This window comes from Rana temporaria, chromosome 5, assembly GCF_905171775.1.
Source record: "Rana temporaria chromosome 5, aRanTem1.1, whole genome shotgun sequence".
In the NCBI taxonomy this organism is placed as follows: Eukaryota; Metazoa; Chordata; class Amphibia; order Anura; family Ranidae; genus Rana; species Rana temporaria.
In genome coordinates, this window is record NC_053493.1 from 15,702,234 (window position 1) to 15,716,887 (window position 14,654).

General features: G+C 45.7%; 1 protein-coding gene across 2 annotated transcripts in view; it reads right to left on the reverse strand.

The window, feature by feature from the left end:
- The window catches only part of LOC120939835 (vasoactive intestinal polypeptide receptor-like), a 373,379-nt gene that overhangs the window by 246,176 nt on the left and 112,549 nt on the right, over positions 1–14,654 (reverse strand). For both annotated transcript variants that reach the window (XM_040352223.1, XM_040352222.1), the window contains exon 2: positions 7,345–7,441. In XM_040352223.1, the coding sequence (XP_040208157.1) occupies positions 7,345–7,441 (97 nt within the window). The remainder of the gene's footprint in view (positions 1–7,344; positions 7,442–14,654) is intronic.

Below are 14,654 nucleotides of genomic sequence, written 5' to 3' on the forward strand. Positions count from 1 at the left end.
TTGAACATCACTGCAGGCCTGTAGTGCAACAGTTAATATAGACTTCCTGGGATGGCCTGGGTGGGGCCATACAGGAAGTAGAGGAGATAAGAAGGTAACCAGAACAGAGTCAGGCCTCTTAATGGACAGATGGAAACAGGAAAGCTGCCAGACTATTGCATATCCATGACAGGGTGAAGGCGGGGCTGGGACAAAGAGTGGGCAGGAGGAGTGGCACTGTAAGTGGTTTACTGTATAGATAGGGGCACCAGTGAGCTCATTCTGATACAAGGAATTTTGACAAGCAGATCACTGCTGGGGGGGTAACATCCCCTAAGTGCACACATAATGAACAGGTAGAGGCGCAATTTAGCTTCTTTGCCCTGGGCGCTGGGTGACCTTGTTCCGCCACTGGGTGCAGAGGTGCCGCCCCAGTAATCTCCATGCGGAGAACCTACCGCATGGATTTATATGAGGATTTTTTGTTTTGAAGCACATGAACAGAACCTGAGGCACTAACTGGCTTCAAAAAGGTTGGGCTCACCCACTTGTGACATTAGCGAATGTTGATTCACTATTGTCTTCCTGCTTCTCCTTCCGGCCAATCAGGAAGCGGGTCCTAAGACCTGATTGGCCTGGGAAGAGAAGTGACAGGATTTGCCAGGAGGAGAAGACGGGGGGTGGGGGGAGCCGCCGCAACCTGGATGGGGTTAGTGCGGATCTGGCAGGCAAGTGAGCGGGTGGTACCATCCGCCACTGGCTATTGGTCTGACTCAGCATCTCAGACATCTGCAGAGAGACCACTGCTTCCACACATGGGTCTTCTCAGCAGGGCAGGAGTCAGGCTTTTCTACTCCGGCTGCGGCTGCTTCTAAAGAAAATGCACCTGGAATGTAATCAGCTGACTTAGATTGAAAGGCCAGTTGACATTGAACGCAAAAAAGATGATACTAAACAGTTAAATGCAACATTGCGCCCCCTTTTTTTTTCCTTTTTTTTGGGTGATGTCAAAATTCTAATATCTAAATATATTAACGCATGCGTGCCAAAACAAACATACGCCTGTACGTGATCCAGTATCAGCGCGTGAGCGGGCACACCATACATCTCTCTTTATCTCTGCTAATTAAACATATGGATATTAGTTACAACAAACACAGTCCCCGGCCATTGGAAGGCTATTGATTGAGGATCATTCGATTAAAAAAAAAAAAATTATATTTAAAAGATTAATGCATTTTACACCAAAATGGTTGGACAAAAACAAAATCAATCACGCTGTTGGGGGGGGGGGGGGGCCCTAAGCTGGAGACCTTGTTAAAAATAACACAAAAATGATGGATATGCGGTTTCCAGTTTAGCACAGGACAATTAAGATAAAGTGGTCGTGGCTGGGAGCGTGGCCTCCCGGGAAATTTAGCGCTGTGCTGTGAAGTGGAACTGTGAAAAGTTGGTACAGATAACTTTACTGCCTGCTGATCACTTCACACCGGGGAGGGCCCGGGAGCGGGGCCCCTTCGTACATCCTACAATACTACGTCAATACTATATTTTCTGAAACTTATGTAGCAGCAATATACAGTTAAGCTCAAAAGTTTGCATACCCTTGAATTTTTTTTGAAATTTTGGCATTAATATTGAAAATATGATGGATCATGCCAAAAAAAAAATATTTTATTTAGGGATAGCAATCACATGAAGCAATTTATTATCACATTGTTTTTTGGATCCTTTTAAAATCATAATAACAGAAATCACTCAAATGGCCCTGATAAAAATATTACATACCCTGGAATGTTTGGCTTTGGCAGTGGAGGTTCGTCCATAGAGGGCGCTGGAGCGCCGCCCCCTTTGGCTCCGCACCGCCACTGACTAATAACATAGATTTATTGCATTGCATGAATCTATGTTATTGTCGCCGCTGCTGCTGGTCTATTCAGTAGGCCGGACATAGAGCGCCGGCCACCTGAATAACGGCAGCTGGTTGGCTGTACAGAAGTGCCCATCAGAGCCAGCGGCTCTAATAGGCTTTCCGAGTACAGCCCTCAGGCTGTAGTCGGCTTCCGAATGCTTATCCTCGGGACGTACCGACGGTGCGTTCCTTGGATAAGACTGACAGGCGTCTCAGCCAATCAGGTTCACCGGTTCTGGCTATCGGTAACCTGATTGGCTGAAGCGTCATCGAGGGCGGGAGACAACATCGAGGGACGTGGATGACTGACTCCAGTAAAGGTAAGTGGCGGGGGGGAGGGGAATTTTACAGGGCACAGCGGCAACGAAGGGCACAGTGACATCAATGGGCACAGTGGCAACAATGGGGACAATTTGCACAGCGGCATGAATGGGCACAGTGGTGACAATTTGGCACAGTGGGGACAATTTGGCACAGTGGGGACAATGTGGCACAGTGGCGACAATTAAAGGGCACAGTGACATCAATGGGCACAGTGGCGACAATTAAAGGGCACAGCGGTGACAATTAAAGGGCACAGTGGTGACAATTGGCACAGTGGTGACAATTGATGGCACAGTGGCTGTGTTTGATGGCATGGCACAGTGGCTGTGTTTGATGGTATGGCACAGTGGTGACAATTGATGGCACAGTGGCTGCGTTTGATGGCATGGCACAGTGGCTGCGTTTGATGGCATGGCACAGTGGTGCGAATTGATGGCACAGTGGCTGCGTTTGATGGCATGGCACAGTGGCTGCATTTGATGGCATGGCACAGTGGTGACATTTGATGGCACAGTGGCTGCGTTTGATGGCATGGCACAGTGGCTGCGTTTGATGGCATGGCACAGTGGTGACAATTGATGGCACAGTGGCTGCGTTTGATGGCATGGCACAGTGGCTGCGTTTGATGGCATGGCACAGTGGCTGCATTTGATGGCATGGCACCGTGGTGCGAATTGATGGCACAGTGGCTGTGTTTGATGGCATGGCACAGTGACTGCATTTGATGGCATGGCACAGTGGTGACAATTGATGGCACAGTGGCTGCATTTGATGGGCACAGGGAGGCTGCAATTTTTTTTTTTTTCGTTTGCGCCCCCCCAAAAATTTTGAGCACCAGCCGCCACTGGGCCTTGGTACAGACACAGAAGGTGGCACACGCAGGTTACAATGGCAATTAAAGGTTAATTTCCACACATTCGTGAGTCATTTTTAAATCACAATTAGTGTCTGTGTATAAATAGTCAATGAGTTTGTTAGCTCTCACATGGATGCACTAAGCAGGCTAGACACTGAGGCAAGAGGAGGTAGAAAAAGAACAGTCAAAAGGCCTGGACATGACGCCAGTTTGTTGACAGTAATCGCTTTGTTATTGGACGGAGCATTCATGTGGTAATGAGCCACTGGGACTGGCCCTTCTTTTGGTCCCGAAAACCCGGCGGTCACGGACACAGCCGGATGCACCCCCAGGGGGCGTGCAAGAAGCTCATTTATGGAAGGACGTCATTTTACGCCCTCCCAAAATTAGCCAGCATTCGGCTTTGGTCCGGTTGGATTAGGAAAAGACCAGGAACAAAAATGTTTATATTTTGCAGCTTACCAATCCTTATATGTATAGCAGCTGCATTCGTTATTTTTCCCTCTTTATTTTCACTTGGTGATCCTGCCAGTAACACACTTCATGTCCTATGGTGACAACCAGTGGCGGAACTACCAGGGTCACTAAGGTCGCACTGGGCCCTGGTGTTCCACCACTTTTGGAGGGGCCCCAATGGGGTTGCTGGCTGCAGGGCTCTGAGCTAAGAGCGTCTCTCTCATACAGCCCAGAGCCTGCACTGACAGTTCCCCCTCTCTCCTCCCTTGCATGGATGGGAGAGGAGAGAGCCGATCTGATTCTTCTCCTCCCACCTTCTCCTCATTTGTGCAACGTGGGAATTGGGAAGCTAAGCAGCTGAATTTGATCATTAAGCTGCTTGGATTCACACCTCACACGATACACACAAAAGAGGGTGCAGGAAAAGAAGGAGCAGATCACCTCTCTCCTCTCCCATCCGTGATAGGGAGGAGGGAGGGGAGAACTGTCAATGTAGGCTATGGACTGTATGAGAGAAAGGCTCTCATCTCAGAGTTCTGTTGAGAAGGCACCGATAGGCAGCATTGATGAGCACTGATAGGTGGCACCGATAGGCAGCACTGATGATCAGTGCCCTGATTACCAGTGTAATCAATGTACTGACACACTCTTGCCAGTTAACGGCTCTCTTTTCCTCACACAGACACAGCGTGGGAGGAAAGAACTGCCGATAACCAGCAAATCTGTTAACATGTAATCAGCTGACCACATAGTAAAGGACCGCTGTGATTGGTCCTTTACCGTGATCTGTGATAACCTGTATCTGAAGGATGGAAGGCTAGGATGGAGGGTTGGGGGGGGTCAGGGGGACCCTTCATGGTTTCTTGCCCTGGGGCCCTAAAGGTTCCAGGTACTGATAACAGCACAGGCACAGAACATATGAAGTTGTTAGCTCTGAGAACTGAGCGATCATCGGTGTTTGATCGCTCAGTTCTCATCCTTAAAGGTGGTGGGGGACCAAAGCTGCATTCTCTTAGGTATATATATATATAAAAAAAAAAAACATACTTCTCTTTTAACAGACCAACCAGCACATCTAATGCTACTAATGGCCAACATGCTCTTTTCAGTCTCCAGGCACCCCATCCACAATCCATATTAGGAGACCACTCCCCAACTCCATACAGAATCCATACCCAATGGCAGCCAACATAATTTGCATTGATGAATCCCAGCAAATGTTCAGGAGACCTCAAAAGCTCTTGCAATGGCCCATTCACATTGGGCTGAGCCCCCAGCCAGTCTCCTGAATTATCTGGAGAGCCACAACCCAAGTCCCTTTTAGCATCTGAACAGAAAGCCGGTACATCTAATGACACTAATGGTCGCCGTTAGACTCCAGGCACTCTGTCCACAACCCATACCAAGAGACCACTCCCTGACTCCATACAGAAGCCAAACTCAATCAACCACCAAGGATGGGTCCCTGGGCATTTTGTAAGCTGCTTCTAGCACTTTGTACTCATTATATCCAACCACCATCCAACCAACCAACCATTGTGGTGTCCTGCTGGACTCTGAGAAATTACTAAAAAAAATGGAAAACATAGAAGAGCCACACTAGTTTGTACAGTTCATAAAAGGTTTTATTCTGCAACAAAAAGCATCATGTTTCGGGGGCTTAATACTCCCCCTTATCAGGGCTTGTAGAGCAATAACCATAGGGTAAAGCATCAAATGCTACAAATGGCCACCATGTTGCTTTTAGGCTCCAGGCACTTGATCCACAATAAGAGAACACTCACTGACTCCATACAGAAGCCAAACCAAATGAACAACCAAGGATGGGTCCCTGAACATCTGGTAAGATGCCTCCAGGTCTTAGCACGCACTGTGTTTTGGGAGCTTAACACTCCCCCTTCATCTGGGTCTGTGGAGAAATAACCATATGGTAGAAGATACTGTCCTTGACAGGCTGCCCTTGTCCAAGCACCTGCATGGCATGATCTGTACTTGGGTTCCAACTTACAGTCCAAGACAGTATCCCTCACCTTATAGTTGTTGCTCTGATGAAGAGGAAAGTGTTGAGCCCCTGAAACATGAAATCTTTCAGTGGCGGTGCGTCCTTAAGTGCTCAGGAGCACCGCCCCCCCCCCCCTCTCCTGTCACTATCTAAATTACCATAGATAGATTCATAGTCGGTGCCGACACCCCCTTTTTAGGTGTCCGGACCCATTTCGGTCACCTGAATTACAGCGGTGGGGTGTCTTTTGGCTGCACCTGATTATAGGTGTCCAAAAAAATGAGAAGCGGTTGCAACGGTGTGCGTTCCTTCTCACTCAGCTCAATGTTAGAAATTCGCTTTGCTTACATTGACCCACCTCCAGGCCAATCAGGTTACCGGTCGCCTGACTGGCTGAAACGCCAGGCGATGTGATCGGACACCTATCGGAGAGAAGGATGGGAGTAGACGCGTTGAGGGGAGAAGACACTTGGTTGGAGGGGAGGAGACACTTGGAGGGGAGAAGACACTGCTGCCCCACTGAGACAGGGTAAGTGTCGGGCAGTAGGCGAGCGGGCGGGGGGGATCACAGTGGCAGCATTGGATGGCACAGTGGCAGCATTGGATGGCACAGTGGCAGCATTGGGAGCATTGGATGGCACAGTGGGAGCACTGGATGGCACAGTGGCAGCATTGGGAGCATTGGATGGCATAGTGGGAGCACTGGATGGCGCTGTGGCAGCATTGGATGGCACAGTGGCAGCATTTGATGGCACAGTGGGAGCATTGGGAGCATTTTTTGGCACAGTGGCAGCATTGGATGGCACAGTGGGAGCATTTTATGGCACAGTGGCAGCTTTGGATGGCGCAGTGGCAGCATTGGATGGCACAGTGGCAGCATTGGATGGCACAGTGGCAGCATTGGATGGCACAGTGGCAGCATTGGATGGCACAGTGGCAGCATTGGATGGCACAGTGGCAGCATTGGATGGCACAGTGGCAGCATTGGGAGCATTTGATGGCACAGTGAGAGCATTTGATGGCGCAGTGGGAGCATTTGATGGCACAGTGGGAGCATTTTTTGGCACAGTGGCAGCATTGGATGGCACAGTGGGAGCATTTTATGGCACAGTGGCAGCATTGGATGGCACAGTGGGAGCATGTGATGGCACAGTGGGAGCATTGGATGGCACAGTGGGAGCATTGGATGGCACAGTGGCAGCATTGTATGGCACAGTGGCAGCATTGGATGGCATAGTGGCAGCATTGGATGGCATAGTGGCAGCATTGTATGGCACAGTGGCAGCATTGGATGGCACAGTGGCAGCATTGTATGGCACAGTGGCAGCATTGGATGGCATAGTGGCAGCATTGGATGGCATAGTGGCAGCATTGGATGGCACAGTGGCAGCATTGGGAGCATTTGATGGCACAGTGACAGCATTTGATGGGCACAGTGGCTGCGTTTGATGGCACAGTGAGGCTGCAATTGATGGTGTTTTTTTTTCAATTTTTTTTGTTTGCGCCCCCCCCAAAAATTTTGAGCACCAGCCGCCACTGATGTCTTTTGTTGCAGAATAAAATCTTTTATTGACCATATGAAATAGTGTGTAGCGCTCTTATATTGTTTGAGTAATCTCCTCCAAGGGTCCAGCAGGAAACCACTGTGGTTGGTGAACAGCCTTCTCTCCAGGAACTGGACACTACATAAAACATTACAATAAATCACCACAAGTCATCATCTACTAAGGAAGGTTTAGCGCTAAGAAATGTCCCGGGATCAGACCCAGACTGTGCTTTCATAAAAAGGGGGACGCCGACAGTTTTTGGTCTTACCTGCCGTATCATTGAAATAGTCCTCATGGTTGACACACTCTTCGTGCTTGACTTCGATCTGGTACATAATAGTACATTCCTCCGGTACGCAAAGTGTCTGCATGAAAAAGAGAGAATATAGGTTAGACACAGATTAGATTAGAAGAGGAACGTTATACCAGCCAACCACATACACTGCAGGCTAATCAATGAAAATAATGTAAAATTTACATTTCATACATTATTTATTTAAAAAACGATTCCACGGCACTGTAGAGAACATTATATCACTTATATCAGTCCCTACACCACAGGAGCTTACACTCTAGTGTCCCAACACAATCCCACACTATAAAAATATAAAAACATACACAAAATCCAGCGTTCAAAAAATCAAAACAAATTAAACCACGTCAAGATTTCCTCAATCTCTCACCACATCTGGCACGCTCGGTGGCTTCCACCAGGTCACTTCCGGTTCTGACCCGATGTCACTTCCAGTTGCCGTACAGCCCCACCCAATGCATTTCGTCCTTGTGACTTTGTCAGACCAACCTATGACGAAGTTGCAAGGACGAAACGCGACGGGTATGGTTATGCGGCAGCCGGAAGTGAAGTTAGGTTGAAACCAGAAGTGATGTTAGACCAGAACCTAAAGTGACGCCACCGGGTATTTCATATATGATCACATGGTACAGACAGGGCCAATCGCAGCCCATCTATACCATGTGATTTGCTGTGGCCAATCACACCTAATCACAATAGTAAACACTGAATGAATAGTTTTCATTCAGAAAAAGTGGTTACTTATAGTATGAAAAAATAATAATTCTTAATCACCTCCCCAGAGTAGTACAGTGTTACTATGGTAGCACCATATTGCACTGTTCACTGTATGTAAAAAAATAAAATAAAAATGTAATAAAAAGAAAATTGAAAAATAGTTATATATTGTCACCACTCAGTGTCCCTGATCACTGCTACACCAGTTATATTATAAAATACGACGAACAAAATTCACTGGTGAAATTCCGTAAAAAAAGAAGAAACAAAAAGAAAAAAGAAACTTAAAAAAAGTGAATTTTCATTTTAAAATTTTCCAAAAAATTGTGACAAACAATTACAACTTACAAAAAAATCACCATGCCTCTTACTATATACCTTGGACTGTCTACCTGGTGTTTTTGTGCCTCAAGAAATTAGATCACTACATCAGGATTGATCGATTTTCATATACAGTATAAATACCACAGTTTATGGACTCTAACTTTCCTACAGACTAAATATTATACACTGGGTTATTTTCACCTAAGAAATATAGCAGAATATATTTTGGGCTAAATTTATGAAGAAAGAAACAAAAAGTGTTCTCTTTTGTTTTTTTAATTTACAGTATTTTTTTTTTATTTAGCAATAATTAAATACCACCAAAAGAAAGCTTTATATGTGTGAAAAACATTTCATTTGGGTACAGTGTTGCACGACCGCCCAATTGTCATTTAAAATATAAAAGTTGAAAAAACTGTCCTGGGCAGGAAGGGGGGGTGAAAGCGTCTGGTATTAAAGTGGTTATTATTTTGTAAAACAAAAAATTGAAAGGTTTACTTATATAATATAGAGAGATTTTGGTATACATTGGTGCCAAAAAATTTCCACCCGAAAAACGTACTTCCTATATAATTTTGTATCCATTTGGGGGGTTGGCACAGGCTCCTCCATGTTTTTTTTTTATATTGTGCCATTGGATGTAACCATTCCAAACTATGTCCAAAAATAAAAAACTTTTTCCAAAATGATTATATATTTTTTTTTTAAATGTAAAAAAGAAGAAGGTTGTGCTCTAATCCTTGTACACAGCAGAGGTCATATCCTGCCTCTCTCTACGATGTGCATTAGATCTTTTATTAATGAGGGGTTTGCAATATATAGGATGTAGAGGGGTCAGAGTGCTGGGGGGGATATCTTGGGGGCGTAGAGGGGCCAGAGCTTTACTTTGCCCAGGGGCCCATGATGCTATTAAGACGGCCCTGGCCATAATAGTTAATACCCAAGACTAGGCTAGGTAGACACCATAGCCAAAACCAGGCTGATGCCCTCAGCATCATGCACCAGCCTAATGCCGCGTACACATGATCATTTTTCGTCATGAAAAAAAAAAAAAAAGTTTTTCGGCATGTAGAAAAAAACTTAGGCCCAGATTCTTAAACGAGATACGACGGCGTATCTCCAGATACGCCCTCGTATCTCTAAGTTGCGCGGTCGTATTTATGCGCCCGATTCTTAGAATCAGTTACGCATAGATTTCCCTTAGATCCGACAGGCGTAACTGTGTTACACCGTCGTATCGTAAATGCATATTTACGCTGGCCGCTAGGTGGCGCTTACGTCGAATTACGCGTCGAGTATGCAAATTAGGTAGATACGCGAATTCCCGAACGTACGCCCGGCCGACGCAGTAAAGTTACGCCGTTTACGTTGGGCTTTTCCCAGCGTATAGTTGCCCCTGCAATATGAGGCATAAGTGCGGCGTAACAATGTTAAGTATGGCCGTCGTTCCCGCGTCGAAATTTGAAAAAGTTACGTCGTTTGCGTAAGTCGTCCGTGAATGGGGCTGGACGTCATTTACGTTCACGTCAAAACCAATGACGTCCTTGCGGCGTACTTTGGAGCAATGCACACTGGGAAATTCCACGGATGGCGCATGCGCCGTTCAGGGAAAAACGTCAATCACGTCGGGTCACAGTACATTTACATAAAACACGCCCCCCTGATCCAAATTTGAATTAGGCGGGCTTACGCCGGCCGATTTACGATACGCCGCCGCAACTTACGGAGCAAGTGCTTTGAGAATACAGCACTTGCCCGTCTAAGTTGCGGAGGCGTAACGTAAATCAGATACGTTACGTCCGCACAATTTTACGCGGATGTACGAGAATCTGGGCCTTAGTTTTTTCCAACTTTATCATTAAAAACGACGTTGCCCACACACAAATGCTCTAGCAAAGCGCGGCGACGTACAACACGTACGACAGCACTATAAAGGGGAAGTTCCATCCGCCTTTGGGCTGCTTTTGGTGATTCCGTGTTAGTAAAAGACGATTCGCGCTTTTCTGTCTGTTACAGCGTGATGAATGTGCTTACTCCATTAATAACGCTAGTTTTACCAGAACGAGCGCTCCCATCTCATAACTTGCTTCTGAGCACGCGCAGGTTTTTAACGTCGTTTTAGCCCACACACGATCATTTTTTACAACCCGAAAAGCGACATTTAAAACGTCGTTAAAAAATGCAGCATGTTCGGAAAAAAAAATTACGTTTTTAAAACAACGTTTTTTTCATGCCGAAAAATGATCGTGTGTACGCGGCATTAGGTGTGGATTCTCCCCCGTGTGGAATGGTGAACCGGGTCCTTCTCTCTGGGAGATTCTTCAGGTTACAATACATGGCAGAGGCTGCGAGTACATAAATTATTCACTACTCAAACAATATAAAATGCCAAGAAAATCTCAACACCGCCAGCAACATATTACTAATCCTGTCACTGCATGACGGGCAGACAGAATATTGAAAGGAAAAAGGCGTAGAGAAACTAATAGAACCTGAAAAGGTGACACGAGAAAGGCGGCATCAAATGGCCATGCAAGATTTTTTTTATTTAATTTTTTTTTTTTTCACGTACACATTTAAAGGGCAACTCCATTTCTGTTTGGGAAAAAAAATAATCATAAAAAATAAATAAAAATCAAGCACATGCAATTGTAACGCAAGTCATATCTCACTCCACGCTGATCTGAGGAACGACACGATGGAAACCTCTTTACCTACCTAATATAATACAGTGGAACCTCGGATTGCGAGTAACGCGGTTAACGAGTGTTTCGCAATACAAGCACTGGGCCAGATTCACATAGAATCCGCGGCGGCGTAGCGCAAGACATTTACACTACGCCGCCGCAACTTACTGGAGCAAGTGCCGTATTCTCAAAGCACTTGCTCCGTAATTTGCGGCGACGTAGTGTAAACGGCCTGCCGTAAGGCCGCGTAATTCAAAGGGGGCGGCTTGTTTTTAAATTAAGCGCGCCCCCGCGCCGATCGAACTGCGCATACGCCAGCCGTAAAAATAGCCCAGTGCGCATGCTCCAACTCACGTCGGAAAACGTCAATGAAGCCGACGTGAGCGTCATTTCTGCAAATTCCTATTCGCGAACGACTTAGGAAAACGACGTAAAAAATTCAAATTTCGACGCGGGAACGACGGCCATACTTAACATTGGCTGCGCCTCATAGAAGCAGGGGTAACTATACGCCGGGAAAACCCTTACGAAAACGGCTTAAAGTCGGGCCCGTGTACGTTCGTGAATTGGCGTATCTCGCTGATTTACATATTCTCGCCGTAAATCAGCGAGAACGCCCCCAGCGGCCATTTAAAAAAGGCAGTTAAGATTCGACGGTGTAACACAGTTACACCTGTCGGATCTTAGGCATATCTATGCGTAACTGATTCTATGAATCAGTCGCATAGATACGACCGACGCAACCCTGAGATACGACGGTGTATCAGGAGATACACCGTCGTATCTCTATGTGAATCTGGCCCACTGTATTTAAGAAAATCCTAACTCGGTTTGCGAGTGTTGTCTTGGAACACGAGCAGGATTCAAGCCAAAGCGGTGTGCAGTACCGCGTTTGGCCTGAGGTGGAGGGGCACCGGATCCAATCGGCCCCGTTCGGAAAAAATTCAGTTCCCAAGCCTTTTCCGAGGTTTGCCAAGGTCAGCCGAGCTGTACTCGAGCCTTTCTCTATGTTTTTCTGAGGCTCTCCGGCACCCCCTCACCTCTGGCCACATGCGGTATTGCATGCCATAGAAGTCAATGCGGAACAAATTATTTTCGTTCCCATTGACTTCAATGGGGAAACTCGCTTTGATATGCGAGTGCTTTGGATTACGAGCATTCTCCTGGAACGGATTAAGCTCGTAATCTGAGGTTCCACTGTACCTTGTATACCACTGGGTGCATACCATACGATTTGACTATGGATACCTAGTTCCAATTATATAGGAACCAACGACTATCTTGGAAAAACGAGGAGGACCGTCCTGTGGCATTATATGGGTGACAATAACCATTTGTTGGAGGACCATTTAATGTGTTTCTATTTTGATGTTTTTGACTATTAAACCATGAGTGTTCTTGCTGAAGTTTTTCCTGAAGAAGCGGGTAATATCCTGCGAAAAGCAAACTGCATCGAAATAACAGCAACTTACTGTGCTCCTTCATAAGGGAGCCACCAATAACCTGTATTCAAGGAGTACCAGATGGTTTTGATTACGTTTTATGTGTTTTGTATGTTTTTTGATATGAATACATGTGCAGATTCTTTAATAAATAGCTTTTGATACTTTTTACAAAAATGGGGTACCGTTATAGTCCCTATATTTCGTTTGTTACGATCCATTATTTTGTATACACTCCCAACAAGTCACATCCTTCCACAAAGAACAGGACGACATAAGAACGGAGCATAGCACAATGACGCCATCCCATTCATTTTGGATTGAGGATTCCATAAATAAATCCTGATCTGATAAAACTACACTCCAAACAAGTGTCGTCCTTCCACAATGAACAGGATGATGTCAGAAAGGAGCATAGCGCGATGACATCATCCCGTTTGTTGTAGGAGGAGGATTCCATAAAGCCTGATCTGATAAAACTACACTCCAAAATAGTCTCGTTCTTCCACAAAGAACAGGATGACGTCAGAACGGAGCATAGCGCGATGACATCATCCCATTAGTTGTGGAAGGAGGATTCCATAAATCCTGATCTGATAAAACTACACTCCAAACAAGTCTCGTCCTTCCACAATGAACAGGATGACGTCAGAACGGAGCATAGCGCGATGACATCATCCCATTCGTTGTAGGAGGAGGCTTCCATAAATCCTGATCTGATAAAACTACACTCCAAACAAGTTTCGTCCTTCCACAAACAACAGGATGATGTCATAATGGAGCATAGCACGATGACGTCATCTCACTCCACGCTGATCTGAGGAACGACATGATGGGAACCTCTTTACCTACCTACAATAATACCTTGTATATCACTAGGTGCATACCATACGATTTGACTATGGATACCTAGTTCCAATTACATTGGAACTAACGACTATCTTGGAAAACAAGGAGGACCGTCCTGTGGCATTATATGGGTGACAATAACTATTTGTTGGAGGAACATTCAATGTCTATTTTTATGTTTTTGACTGTTAACCGTGAGTGTTCTTGCTGAAACTTTTCCTGAAGAAGCGGGTTATCTCCTTGAAACGCAAAATTACAGCAACTCACTATGCTTCACCATAGGGGAGACATCAAGAACCTGTATTCAAGGAGTACTAGATGGTTTTTGTTAGGTTTTCTGTGCAGCTTTTGAGTGTTTTGTATGGTTTTTTTTTATTTGTATACGTGTGCAATTTTTATCATATAATAAATATTTTTTTATACTTTTTATAAAAATTGGGTATCGTTATAATCCTTAAATCTTTTTTTTTTTAAGATTTACAAATGGCACCGTTTCCTATACCAGTGGTTCTCAACCCTGTCCTCCAGTGCCACCCCCAGGCCATGTTTGTAGGATTCCCTTTATCTTGCACAGGTGCTTTAAATCAGGAAACGGCTTGGCTTTTTTGACAGCTATTTAATCCAAGAGAAATTCCCAAAACATGGCCTATTGGGGGGTACTTGAGGACAGGGTTGAGAACCATTGTCCTATACCACAGACCTCTTCAAAGACCTTTCTAGTCCTTCTCTGGGCTCTGTGGTAAGCCAGCTGAACCACCAGCTTTAGTTCTGGAATCTCCAGGCGGGACGGAGATTGCGGCAAGGCACCAGCGGGCAAGGAGAAGGAGGATCGAACTCTCGCGCCGCCTGTAGAAGCAATTTAGTAGCCAATTAGCCGCTAGGATGGCTTTTACAAAAAATAAAAAATAAAAGATGGCTTCCTGAAAAAAAAAACAATACCAGGATGATGCCTGTGGCTGCAGGTCAAAAGTGGCAAATCGGTTTATAAGTGATCAGCTGGGATTGGATACAGCTGATCCCATGGTAAAGGGCCGCTGTGATTGGCTGTGTCCAAAAAACACATAGCGGTTACAGAGCATGCCCATTGCATGGCCCAAGTGGCGTGCAGGGGGCTGGGTTTATAAGAGGATGTCTATGGACGCTCCTACTAGAACAATAGTACCATGCTGTAGCCGTTTTTGTCTCTAGCACAGTAGTAAAGCGTGAGATACGAAGAGAGGAAATGGATAGCCGCACTCCAATAACC